The following is a 14,424-nucleotide window of genomic DNA, read 5'->3' as shown; positions in this document are numbered from 1 at the left end:
TCATCACTACCACCACCACCATCATCATCATCATCATCATCATCATCATCATCATCATCATCATCATCATCATCCCACCCAAAGATGCAGTAAATTGCCAGGTTCATGAATATTATTTATCCTAATCTATCCTTTATAAAAAAAAAAAAAATTGACATGCTTCTCTCTTACATAATTTACCTTTTATCATCCTTAATTTCTCTCTGATATGGTGGGGTTAGGTGGGGTGCAGTGGGTGGGGTAATGGTGGGGTTGGGTGGGGTGCAGTGGGGTAATGGTGGGGTTGGGTGGGGTGCAGTGGGGTAATGGTGGGGTGCAGTGGGGTAATGGTGGGGTTGGGAGGGGTGCAGTGGGGTAATGGTGGGGTTGGGTGGTGTGCAATGGGGTAATAGTGGGGTTGGGTGGGGTAATGATGGGGTTGGGTGGGGTGCGGTGGGGTAATGGTGGGGTTGGGTGGGGTGCAGTGGGGTGATGGTGGACATGGGTGAGGTTCAGTCGGGTTGGGTGGGGTGCAGTGGGGTAATGGTGGGGTTGGGTGGGGTGCAGTGGGGTGATGGTGGGGTTGGGTGGGGTGCAGTCGGGTTGGGTGGGTTTCAGTGGGGTAATGGTGGGATTGTGTGGGGTAATGGTGGGGTGCAGTGGGGTAATGGTGGGATTGTGTGGGGTAATGGTGGGGTGCAGTGGGGTAATGGTGGGATTGTGTGGGGTAATGGTGGGGTGCAGTGGGGTAATGTTAGGGTTGGGTGGGGTAATGGTGGGGTGCAGTGGGGTAATGATTGAGTTTGGTGGGGTGCAGTGGGTTAATGACGTGGTTGAGTGGGGTCCGGTGGGTTCCGATGGGGTAACAGAGAGAGAGAGAGCTGAAAAGATGCTTGATTAATGCACCTGAGCCCTTTAACCCGTGGCGCCCAAGGACGTACTTTGTTTTTATCCTGTCAGCTTGGAGTCTTGTCGTGCCGGGATGATAAGGTACCCATTTCGCAACGTGTGTGTCCAGAGTCAAGGAGCCCTAGACATTTTAAAGGGGGAGCTGGTTGCTTATGAAACACCCAGTCGGTTCTGCTGATAATGTGCAAGTAACAGATTTATATATCACTTTTCCTATTGACACCGTTCCTCATTTGTGCATTACTTCGCCAGCATGATAAAGGGTTAACTCTGGCTGTCATTCTCCCCTTAAGGTCTTGCAGTGGACCATAATCCAAATTATGGTCGTACAGAAACACAGATTAGCATCTGGTGATGTTACTCAGCTCAGGATAGACCCCTTGATCTGGAGTTAAAAGCAGCCTCTGTTGACCTTATGCATTTAATTCATGGCAATGCCAGACTACCTCATTCGGCTGAGGTGAGACCTCTCAGGTTGAAGGGCTTCGCACAATCAGTTCAGTTCAGTTCAGTTGATAGGTCAGGAGTATTGCCTTTTCATCGGCACTCCTCTTGTCAATTCATTTTTCTAGTTTATTATTTTTCTTGTGTTTAGCTCGTGTTTTGCTCGTGTCTTTTTGTTTTTTCTTTTTTTTTATTCTTTGCTATTTGTTAAGGTATTCCTCTTTCTTTCCTTAATGTCTCTCTTTTCCTCCATATATGATATAAATAGTCATTTGTTCTTCCTATATTTTCTTCACTAAACAGTAATTGTCCTCTTAAATTGTTTTCATTTTCTGTATAAGGCTGTTGTAGGTGTTCTTCCTTATTCCTGTCTTCCTGATACAATGCCTTGGTGCAAATAGTTGTTTTGAGGGGAAAAAAATGGTGTCAGCAATTAGATTTTTCGTCTCTTTTGTTTTATCGCCATCGGTATGAGGTTCCAGTCTCGGCATGAATTAATCATATCTTTGGATAGCCTGATGAAGACTAAATTGATTGGTATATGGTAAGTTATGTGATAAATTCTGGCTGGTGCGCTATTTAATTTTTTTTAGGGAAAGTTAAGGTTGGTCCCGAACTCCTCAATTCCCTGCCGGTGCGAATATCACCCAATGTAAACAACTAAACCACCATGGCCGCCACACCAACACCAGGCAATTTATTTGATGAATTTGAAGAGGCCTTTCAGGTAAGGGCATGGAAAGGCTGATGATGAATATGAGTATTAAATGAAGAAGCCCTTTTTGGGAAGTTGTATATGAAATGCAGTAGTTTTTTATACTGTTTGAACTTAAGGTAGAATCATCTTCACCACAGTAGCTTCCTCATCCCGGTACCTATCTATCTATTTATCTATCCCGGTACCTATCTATCTATCTATCTATCCCGGTACCTATCTATCTATCTATCCCGGTACCTACCTATCTATCTATCTATCCCGGTACCTACCTATCTATCTATCTATCCCGGTACCTATCTATCTATCTATCTATCCCGGTACCTATCTATCTATCTATCTATCCCGGTACCACACCACCAAAAAGGATGTGAATATAGCTGTGGTAGGCGACATCAGAGCCACAGCTGAATCAAGGGCTTCCAGCATCAAGGCTACCTTAATGAACAGGGCAATAGTAAAGATGCATGATTGAGTTAGTACGGTATAATATATATTTCAGAACAACGCATTGTATATGGAAATGAAGATGAGTTTTGGTAGAATGAATGAACTAAAATAATTATTGTTGTAAAAGGTATACAGAGTACTTATTTAATAACCAAAATGAAACTTAACATATTAATCACACTGCTCTGGCCAAGATTCGATCTCAGGACCCTGTGCTTGATACAACTGCATGGTACCACTTAGCCAAAGACAGGATCCTCGTTTTTCCTCTAAGAAACACGGGCTTTTTTTATAGACCCCATTACCCATATACAACAAAAGAAGGTGGTGGTACTTGTCACACACCATCTTTAGCCAATACAGTTACATACAGTCAGTGGTCATACAGTCATGGGTGTAGCCACATTCTCTTTGATAAATATTAACTACAGTATGTGTTATAAATACAGAGGCATTTGCAAGGTGTATTACATAAAGGAGTGAGGAATAGTATCAGATTTGTCAAAGATGGTGAAAAAAATTCATCACAAAAACTCTCTCTTTAAAAGACAGTAGGTTAGATTAGATGTACCGGGTATGTCTTTCTTAATTGTCAGACACAAGCATCTTAGGCAGAAATTATCAGTATTGTATGAATCACAAAAAACCATTAGCAAAACCTGTATATGGTACCATCATGAGAGCCAAGTGCCTGAAAGTAAAGATTTACCCAAAAATGTAATGCAGATGACATTTATCTCACTGAATAATTTAAAGTTTTTTCTTTGCTTTGGTAGCATGCCATACATTATCTGATTTCTTATGTGTTTTCAGAATTGCCTCGCTCCCCTCACCAAGGAAGATACCTTCAACGCCATTAATCAAGATGAGCTCAGGACAAATGCAGAAACAAGTGGTCAGCGCTTCCTAGACCTTGCCAGACAGATGGAGGCATTCTTCTTACAGAAACGCTACTTACTTTCCATCCAGAAGCCAGAACTTATTCTCCTAGAGGTTTGTGTGGGTTTTTGTTTCATACTACTCAGCCATCCTGCCTACAAAGTTACTTTGTCTCAGTATAAAGCTGGTCTCAGAATTATGATTAATAGTAAAGATTTTTTGAAGTCAGAAATTATTGTCTTTTTCACTACTGTATATCCTCATGTGGAGAGAATGGAGAATGAAAGACTGACTAAGAGGGTGTATGTAGGTGAGGTGGAGGGAGGGAGAGGGAGGGGTAGACTGAGGATGAGGTGGAGGGATGGAGTTGAGAGGTATATGAGGGAGGGGGGGGTGAGTTTGGGGGAGGGGAGTCAAATGGTGGGTGACAGAGTGACTTGGAGGCGTTTTGTCTGCGGCCACCCTTTGCGGGATTAGGGCGTCGGGCTATAGATAGATAGATATCCTCACAAATGTAGCAGAGGTAGCTTTGTGTATCACATAAAGTTTTCACTTAAAGTACACATCCTAAACTTTAAGTCAGGTTGTCTGTATTGTATAGTCATCAGAAGAAATATCCTAGACCACAGCATTCACCGAAGTTGGATAGGTAATGTATATCCATATGTTTCAGTTTGTTAGGTAATTCTGAGGTAATGGTAATAGCTAATCCCCTATTATCCCTTTCGAGGCAAAGCAGGAGCCAAGGCTAGGCATCTCAAGTGCAGCCCATTCAATCCATAGACCAGCCTACACCCCTGGCAGATTAAATTAACAGACCAATGCTGAAAATTGTCACTAATGAGAGTGATACCGGATTAGTTGAAGATGATTGAGATTGTAATTATACTGTAATAGAATGTGATTTACAGTACATTGATTAAAGTAAGATATATATATATATATATATATATATATATATATATATATCATCATCATCATCATCATCATCATCATCATCATCATCCAATCCTACATCACCCCACAAGGAGCATAGGAGCCCGGGGCTGGGCAAGTTGGTCCTGACATTTAAGATGAGAGTGACCAGCCTGACTCATCCCTGAGTGGCACTACGTGAGCAATACACCCCAACCATCCCTTGGATATTAACCTTCACTGGCTCAATCTGTTTGGAGCGCCGTAATTACTCACTAAACCACCAGGCGCCAAAATTTGGTTATCTGGTTACCACCCAGCATAGTAAATGGTTTCCTTGAGTACAGTAAACAGTTTGGCTTGTCACTCAGTGTAGAGTCATGCACAGGCAGAAGGAAGAGGAAAGAATGAAGGAAAGAAAGACAAGAGGGAGTGTAAAGTCACCCGTAGGCAGAAGCATGAGGAAAGAATGAAGGAAAGAAAGGCAGAAGAGGATGGAAGGAAAGAAGGATGGAGGAGAGGAAAAGGCAAACACCCAAGAGCAGCACTACATTGAGTGAGTGGATGGTGAGCCCCCCCACCTACCACATATATATAAATATATATATATATATATATATATATATATATATATATATATATATAATATATACCTTATATTTTTTTGATGCTTTTCATCCAGTGTAACATCATCATGCTGAAGAGTTAAAGGAAATTGTTTTTAGCCTTTTCAGTATAAGAGATGTCTCTATAACTAAATAAAATGATATGATGATAAACTAGAATGTAATGATAAAAATGTTGTCATACAGAAAGGATAAAAATCTGTCTGAGTTTATGTAGTGTACTTCATGTACTTTAAGCATTTTGACTTTAACCCAGGATATTCTCGAAATGCGAAATGAGCTGGCAAGGAAAGACGACCTGCTGAAGAAACACGCAGAGAAGCTGAACGAATGGCAGAATCTGCTGTCCTCCATGCAGCACCACCTAGGCACCACCCCAGTCCTTGGTCCACGGCCTCCTGGTCCTGGCCCTGGAGCAGCCCCTCCAACGGTCCACCAGGGCATGATGACAAGCCAGCCCCCTTCACACGGCCCTGTCCCTATGCCTGGTTTGAGTCCGGTGGGGGGAGGAGGCATGGGGCCGTCACAAATGGGTCCAGGACCAGCATCCATGCAGCAACAGCAGCAGCCACAGCAGCCACCACACACTATGCCCAACCCCAGCATGGGCATGCCTCAGGCCGCCATGATGCAAGCAAGTATTCAGACCAGTGTCCAGCCTCCACCCAGTATGCTCTAGTTTACCTCTGCCATGTTGCCTCACCTTCAGGCACTCGCCTTCTCCCCCTGCATACCTTCAGTCCATCTCTCTTGCATTGACACACAGGTACAACAAAGCCTCTCTGAACCATATGCTCTGTCTGTAGCAGCAAGATATGTAGATGTGCTGGTTTTTTGCACTTACTGCTTCATGTGACTGGTCCATAGTTAAAAATGAATTACTTCAGAGGTTGAATGGGAGGGAAAACTCAAAAGAGCTGAATTTCTTTATTTCTTGAATGTTTCTGATTACCTGAGCTTCACAGGGACACAGAGGATGGCCTTTTGTAATCAAAACATTAGAAAAATAAAGATGGAAGACTTTAATCTCTTTCCTCAGTTTTCCTCCCACCCAGTTTATTTAATTACTTGATTTTCAAATAACCCACCCCTCCATGTTCATTTGTGATAATCGTAGCACTATATAGAGTCTGCCCTTTATTTTTTTCCATCCCTTACTATATTGAAAACTATGTATGCTTCCTATTCTCCATATTGACTTGTATTTGCACAAAGGTATTTGGGTTGGAGAGATTTTGCTGTACAAAGCAGAGTACATTTGCTATAGATGTTATTTTTTATTTTTTTTTATTTTTAAGGTGCTTCATGTATATTGCTTATACTGTTATTATAAATAGTTTTTCCTTCAGTATGAAATGCATGACAGATTATCTCAGCTTGGTGCATGGAACAGTGTATTTTTGTATATATCTTTCATGTACTGGATGTGATGATTAGTGTGTGTTGTATGGGGTGTGCATCGTTGACACTGGAGGAAGCAAAATATACTCAGACTCCTGCTGTATCTTCTAAATATAGATGATGATGCAACAACACTTAGATGTAGATGCAACTGCTGTGATAAATTAGTTCATGCCATTAGTAATATTTTGTACATGTGTACGTGTGTATCACTGTGTGCAGTCTCGGAGGAAAATGAAAGAAGGGTCGGTATATGATTGATCGGATGTTCGTATAGTTTCTAGATCATTCTTGCCTTTGTTAGAAATGTAAGTGTTTGGGGGGTTGTATTCTTATGGGCACAGGAAGCTCCCTAGCACCTTATCCTTAGTGGTCTATTCTGCACATCAAACCTAACTTGTTTTTTGTGTAATATTTATTTCCATTCAGTATGAACATAGTTTGCAGATGTAAAAAAGAATATTGTTGGAAGTTTTCAGTCACATAATGCCACTAGGGCTGTATGTCAGTCAGCCATCCATAAATGTTTTGGACCAATTATAGCCTATCCTTGGGCCCCTGTCTCGGGAATGGGTAATCGCAGTTTTTTGTATTTTATTTATGTCCTTTAAATGTAGACATACTCTACATGAATAACATAAACAGCATAATGAAATATTAACATTTTCAGGGTCCTATTGAATAAAATTATCCAATTTTAGCTGGAATAAGGTGCTGGGTGATTGTATTGACACACACAAGCTTCTTTGACTCAGTCTCATTTAAATAAAGTCTGGCATTTGCTAAAACATAGTACCAGGATAAATACGACCTTGAGAGAATTAACATGCCATTTGCAGCAATAAATTGATAATGAAAAAGTACTATGGAGCCATTGTCCCCAAGAGTACAACCAGCATAGTATAGAGCAGCATGTCTCCTTTATTGTACACACGATCAAAAAAGTAGCGCACAGGAAGAGTTCAGTGTTACATGATACGATCCCTATAGCTCATGATGTCCGAAGAAGAGTAATCTGTTATTGTCTGAGTGTGCAGTCAAGCCCAAAACTTTGCTTGCCTCCCTTGCCTTCTCTCATTGTTGGATTCGTAGGTGCATGAATGAAACATAGACAAAGATGCATATTATCACCTACAAATGAATGATAGTATGCATCTGAGACCACTTCATCGCATACAAGCAAATACAAAACCAATAGAGTGTGCAGGAGAAGCAAATGGTCTTTAGTGTTTAACTGTACCCGTGATAATAATACTGACTAGGAAACAACACAAGTGATATATGGCCTCTTCATAAAAGCCTGGGTACAATCATGCAATAGAATCTTTAAGCATTTTGCAGATAGCCATCGTATGTTGTGTTAAATTGCTTTGAGTGATATATGCACCAATACTTTTTTGAGCAAGTGTACAGCATTGTACAGTTTCCTGTGTTACTGGCTTGCAGCATGACAGGGGGTAATAGTTTTTTGTTATATGGCTGTGTCTGTATCAGGAAGTGTTGTTGATGTTTTATTCATACAACTGACAGATGATTTTATTCAGCATGAGAGACCCGCTATACTCAGTTTACTTTTTACTTGGCCAGTTATTGCCATCTCTTAATCTTGAATGCCAAGCTGTAACAAGAGAAGAACACTAGAATATGATGCTAGTCATGATGAAGTTCCATGGAAAGGATGTAGAGCTGTAGCAGTGTCTTTTTTGGCCACTGAACTACATGAAATAACTGCTGCAAAAAGACAAATATGGGCCAGGTTAAAATGAATGAATTATAGTAGCACAAAGGCTGGTGAAGGCACGGTATGATCCTTTCAATTCAGAAAGTCTCTCCTAAGCTGAAAAAAATCATCAGGAGGTAATGAGAATAAAATAAATGTTATGCCATGATAGTGAAGTGATTAGCTTGTTAACCCCTACTGCTTGAGGACGTCAGGAGAATCATGTGACATTGGCCAGGATTTTTTTTTTCATATATATATTTATTTTCATGTCTTGGGTCTGATGAGGTTAATTGGGGTTGTTTTTAACCTCCTTAGTAGCAGCAGTTCTTTCTCCTGGGGTATATAAAGGTATATAACCTCAGTGACATGGAGGCAATTTGTTTGTGTTTGTCCCATATGGGATTAAGGGATCTAGCTATACATAGATAGAGATAAATGTCAGCTAGAATGAAGATATGTCCTCAGGTAGAAGGGGTAGAAATCAAGCTAATACAGTACATAGTATGAAATATTTAAAGCTCAGATTGTGCACTTGTCAGCCATCAAGTAAGTTTACATCATTATCATTCAGAGCATGAAGTTAAAACAGTTAGGTGCTCTAATGCAGTATGACATCCTTTACCTGATTAGTCAAATACTTCACTCAGACTCATCCAGTGTTAGCAAGGGAACAGAAAAGAGGCGTCATAGTGCTGAAGGGGCTAATGTAACTGATTATTAAATACATCACTACTGGAGGAGAAGCTGGGAAAAAAAAAAATCTCTGGTGATACAAAAGGGGAAGGGGGAGAGGCATTACTGTACTGCACACTACTTATAACACATTATCTTGTTCTTAATACATTGTGCACGTACACCACTTGTATGTTATTTGTGCACTGAGATTACTTCCTTTCTTAAAAATTAATTTTCATAAGAGGAAAAATTTAGACAGTGAATGGAGCCTAAGCTTGTTTACTGGTATTAAAATTATTGTTCTCTGAAATCTGATGGAATTAGATCTCCCTGCTTTCAGAGTTTGCAGGATAAAGGATGTTATACATGTTATGATATGTTGTAATATCTGGTTGATCACACAACAGCCTCTTATGTGTGTTGTATTGATAATGCTTCATCATGTTTCATAGTTGTAGAAATACCATAAAAGTCTTCATTGTAAATAGTTTATATGTAACAGCTGTTTTACTGAATGAGTAGACTTCCTTTCCCTCAGCAGTGAAATGAAACAGAAATGCAAGTCCATACAGATATACCATTTTGTGCTTTGACAGCAGCCACTAGATATAACATGACCTAACTAATATCTTCCTTTACAGATGATAGCAGAATTTCAAAATATGTTCTAGGGAATATTATTGTAATTTCTACAAACTACCTCTTTCTGGCTTTTTCAAATGCCTCATGCTAAGTGAAATATAATGCTCAGTTAATGATTAGTTAGGAATAAACTGGTGTAGTGGATGACAGTACTGTAATGAAGTAATTACTCACCTTGATAAGCTACAAAAGTAGAATGACTGGAGGTGGTTACAAACTAACAATACAGAAAGTCCTTGTTAAATATTGCCTTTTTCATTGTACTGCTCAGTTCTTATTTACAAAAATTTCTTGTTTCATTAACTACCTATACATATGATTGGCCAGTTGTTGTTGTTGCTTAATCCTGGTCTGTGTGGCCAAGCAGACCCATTGACCATAGGTATGCAGCAGCTTCTCTGGGGCTGTCCTACAGGTACAGTACAGTACAGTACACTCACCACATAGAGAACCAGCGCCCCTTTGTATTAGGCAGAGCCTGGCCAGGGTTGGACCAGGGTCCTTCCCAATGGTGAGGCTCAGGGAAATAAGAGCAAGTTTGCTCCTGGGTGAACCCCACAGCTGCTTCACTCCACCCAGGGTACACAGCGCCACCATGTGTAGTTCCTCGGCAATTGCCAGTTTTCACAGTTGTATGAAAATATCTGTACCAGTTGTGAGACAATATTTGTGATATTTTAAAATACACCCCTGGTATAACAAGGATTTATTGTATTGTACTGTGTGTGTGTGTGTGTGTGTGTGTGTGTGTGTGTGTGTGTGTTGGATTTTTCTCCCTTCATGGTCCCTCACGCTGCAGGATGGGAGACTTAACGTAGCATAACTAATATAACTCATCATTAACCTCTTCAGTGTGGGTGACATCTCTTGTATTTTATTCCTGCTCCCAGTAGATTATTTTCTGTAGCTTACGAGACAGCTGTAGAAGTGGAGGGGTAAGATGTTGCCATCATCAGCCCCATCACTACAGGGCATCTCACGTGAGCTTCATAAAATTAAATACTGGTGAGCTGATTAAAAAGAGATGAGTGAAGATGTTGATGATTAACGTGACAGAATTCCCCGGGTGCCTAACTAACCAGCATGAATAACGTGGTGTCTCTGTTCCCGCAGATGGGTGGTGGTGGAGGCGGGGGCATGGGCCCTGGGCCGGGTATGGGGGGGCTTGGGGGCATGGGTCAGGGTGGGTATGGTGGGGGAGGGGGGGCAATGTACCCAGGTGCCATGGGGGGGCAGCAGCACCAGGGGCCGCCACCCCCCGGCGGCCTCCAGGGACCTCTTGCTTATCTTGAGAAAACAACAACTAATATTGGCATGCCAGAACCCAGGCGCTAACACCACTAACATCTGGGAGTTGCACCTCACATTAATAACTACTGTAAGTTAAGTATGCCATTACCAGAACAGCAGTGAATCTCCAGCTACACAGACTACACAGCAGAATATAAAGAATATGGAATGCAAGCAAGGGGTCTCACCCAGCCACTGCATGAAGACAAAGGGCCATATTTTTGTTGACTTCAGTACCTTCCTAACATCTCTTCCATAGTGATTTGTTTTACATATTATTGTCCTCTTCAATACACTCATGTTTGTTATTTATATATTTTTAACACTGCAAACTTTATAAACACCACACAAGAGGCTAGTAACATGCCCTATTTGGAAATAAAAATGGTAAGAAAGAGGTGCTAGCAAGCCTTTTTAATTGATGAAGTGATGATATTGTGAGTCACAGCCAGATTGGGGAAAAAAAAAAATGCACTGAGGTATTCATTGGTAAAGGACTTAAAACCCTTGAATAAAGTGTGATGTATTGTTAAATCTTCCTGTCCAATCATTTTATTCAGTTAAGAGAGACTTTGAGCTGGAGGAGTTGGGTTTACAGTAGTCTTTATTAACCCCTTCACTATTTTACATCTGTCCTGAGTTGAGTGATTTGTTTGGTGGTAGGAAGAAGTAGGATTTAAAAGTACAACATTGAATTAAAGTGGTTAAACAAAAACATGCCTAATTTATTTGGTGGTTCGTTATCCTCTCATACTTAGGTTCTTCAAACGCATTGTCTCCAGGAATCTTGAAATGAACAGATCTTGAATTTGGCTCTCTGTTACTGTGTTTTTCTTTTTTCTTGGAGAGAACAATGTGCATGCTCCTGGCCTTTGGTTCCTTCTTCCTTGCATTAAGAAAAAGATAATAATATTATGTGCTAGTACCCAGAATTAACCCCTTCAATCCAGCAACACAGTTTTGCAATATATTCCTGCTGCCTCCAAACAGTTTTCGTAAACTCAGAAAAAATATTTCAATACTGGGTGGATTAATGAAGGCAGCGTCTAAACTTTCCAAATCAGAGTATTTTCAAAAGGCATAAAATTGTTCATGAGTAGCAAGAGTCAAATTTAAAAAACATCACCAGATTGAAGGGATAGCCAAGTATGAAGCCATTACACTGGCATTGGCTTATACTATATACTGTTTAACATGTAAGCAAAAATAAGCAAACCACTCAAATGGTTAATTGAATTTTGTCATATCCTACGCTTCTCATGGGGCAATGTAGGATTGGATGATGGATGGATTTAGCCAAGCTGCTTAGGTCCTTGCAGTGCATCTCTACAATCCAGATTTATTTTTATATTAAAAAATGTATGTTATAATGTTAACTTGATATACATGTTAGATATTTTGTGATGGAGGTGCAGACAACTTCATATCCTTTACTTAGTTTTATATTTACAATAGCCAATTATTCCCAGAGCAAAAAATGTATTGAGTATTATTTTTTTGTAATGCCAGCAGTTGGGGATAGATTGGTATTTCTGTATCTGTATTAGTGTACAGGAGGTTCTCTGCAAGACCAGACCTTCTCCTTGAAAAGAGAGTGGAAGTCAGAAGCTGATGAACTACGGATCAGGAAGGGGTAGTGAAAGCAGTGCCTGGGAAAGTGAAGTGCAGATCAGGAAGGAGTAGTGAATGCAGTGCCTGGGAATGTGGAGTTGTTGGATCTGCTATTTCAGTGTGTGTCAGTCTCTGGGTTGTATTCTTGGCGGTTGAGAAAACTGCCTAACGCTCCTCCTTACTGATTTTATTTGGATGCAGAGGGAGAGGTAGACCGAGGATGAGGTGGAGGGATGGAGTTGAGAGGTATATGAGGGAGGGGGGGTTGAGCTGGGGGGAGGGTAGTCAAATGGTGGGTGACGGAGCGACTTGGAGGCGTTTTGTCTGCGGCCACCCTTTGCGGGATTAGGGCGTCGGGCTATAGATAGATAGATAGATAATTGGTTAATATCCTCTTGTGTGTTATTTATGCAGTGTTTGGTGAAGTTAGAATGATTTAAGTAACACACAAAGGGATAGCAAGGTGTAATAAACAGACTAAAATTGCTTAGGGAGAGGTGTTAGGGAGCTTCCTTAACCAGTGAGAATACGAGCTTCTGTGTCACTCCACCCTGTTCACTTTAAGTAGGCATAAAACTGCCATCTCACAATCTTGAATGCTGAGCTATGTGAAGAGATGAATGCTACAGTAGAATATGGTGCTGGTCACAAAGAATTCCTGTCTAAAGGACGTAGGGCTGTGCAGTAGATGCTCGATTTAACGAACCAATTCAGCGAACCCCCATTCTGTCATCTCAAATTTTCCGCTAAATTGAGTTCCATAAACAAGGCTGAATATAAGGGAGATTTTCTGGTATTTCAAGGTACTTTCTGCTAAATCCTTGAAGGCAACCCAAACCTGGCAAACTGTGCTAACTCTCAGTGCTACACACAACAGTCTGAACCCATAATTAATACCCCCACAAATGCATTATTGTATACAGAATTCCATTAACAGAATTATACTCGTTTTAACAGGAAGTTTCTCTTATATAGGACAAAAAATACCGGAAAAAATTATTCTGTTATCTCAGGCTTCCGCTGAATCGGTGTATGTTAAATCAAGCATCTGCTGTAGTATTGTCTTAGTCTGTCACTGAGCATAGGGAGATAGGCAGCAAAAGGACAAAAATCTCTGCCAAGTTAAAGTAAATGTGGTATGGACTGACAGGGAACAGACTTACAGCATGCATGGACATACCATCAATTGAGTAGTCGTCTGCCGTTAAATATACTGTACTTGACTATGGTAACCTATCCTCAGGTCCCTACACCTTGAAGAAGATGAAGAGTAATGTGGCAGAGTGTGTTACCATGTACCTCATTTATCCATATATTATTATTATTATTTATCCATTTACTGTGTTTAAGTGTGTTGTTATTATTATTTATCCATTTATTGTATTTAAGTGTTTGCATACATTTAAATTATTGTCTGAGTATGACTTTTTTTTTTTATCACCTTTGTTTAATCATCCATATGTAGGAAAGAGTCTGGTTGCCATTTAATACATTTTATTAATTGCCTGACTTTGCATCATGTGTCAAATACAGTAAAAAAAACTCTCTCACTTGTCTCTGGTTTGACCTTCCTGTGAAAAGAACAACATTGTGTGTGATGTGAGACTCCTGGTGGTTTAGTGGATTAAGAGCACCAGAGGAGATGATTATGCTGTGTGCAGGGTCAAGTCTTCAAGAGGTGGCTGGAAGATTTTTGCTCATATAATGCCATCAAGGGTATAAGCAGGTCACCTACCCATAACCCTTTCAATCCAATGGTGTGTTTACAACTGTGTTCTTGCTATCTCCAGATGTTTTTATTGAGCTGAGAGACTATAAGCTGATAATGATAGATACAGCCTGCATTGACCCCCTCACTTTTAGGGTACTCACCTAATCGTATTGTTCTGTATCATCATATCGTTTGTAAAGGCTCCTACATGCTTGCATGCTTCAGCCTTGATCACCTAATGGCAACTCTCCATGCTGCTTGATCTCTGGCAGCTTCCCTATTCAGTCCATTATCCTAGCCATGAGGTCGCACTCTATGACTTCATCCCAGGTCTTTTTCGGTCTGCCTTGGTCTGCCTAAGCTGAATAAAATCATCAGGAGAAAGTAAAAATTGCTTAAAATGAGAAATACATCTTTTGCTTGAAGAGTTAAGTGATTTGAGGTATGCCAGATC

General features: G+C 40.5%; 1 protein-coding gene across 1 annotated transcript; it reads left to right on the top strand.

Annotated features, from left to right (window-relative positions):
• The first annotated feature begins 2,001 nt into the window (after window positions 1-2,001).
• MED28 (mediator complex subunit 28) lies at window positions 2,002-11,369 on the top strand. Its single transcript, XM_080280091.1, has 4 exons — window positions 2,002-2,059; window positions 3,311-3,490; window positions 5,174-5,551; window positions 10,472-11,369. Exons 1-4 carry the CDS (start codon window positions 2,003-2,005, stop codon window positions 10,691-10,693), a joined length of 837 nt encoding a protein of 278 aa, XP_080136217.1. The 5' UTR covers window position 2,002; the 3' UTR covers window positions 10,694-11,369.
• Window positions 11,370-14,424: the final 3,055 nt, after the last annotated feature.

Source organism: Coenobita brevimanus, chromosome 83, assembly GCF_032717465.1.
Source record: "Coenobita brevimanus isolate Jiangsu-jjx chromosome 83, ASM3271746v2, whole genome shotgun sequence".
Classification (NCBI taxonomy): domain Eukaryota; kingdom Metazoa; phylum Arthropoda; class Malacostraca; order Decapoda; family Coenobitidae; genus Coenobita; species Coenobita brevimanus.
This window is presented reverse-complemented; position numbering and strand designations above follow the sequence as displayed.

Coding starts and splice junctions, on each gene's coding strand:
- MED28 (XM_080280091.1), top strand. CDS start 2,003: ATGGCCGCCACACCAACACCAGGCAATTTATTTGATGAATTTGAAGAG. Junction 2,060..3,310: donor AATTTGAAGAGGCCTTTCAG/GTAAGGGCATGG, acceptor ATGTGTTTTCAG/AATTGCCTCGCTCCCCTCAC. Junction 5,552..10,471: donor CTCAGGCCGCCATGATGCAA/GCAAGTATTCAG, acceptor CTGTTCCCGCAG/ATGGGTGGTGGTGGAGGCGG.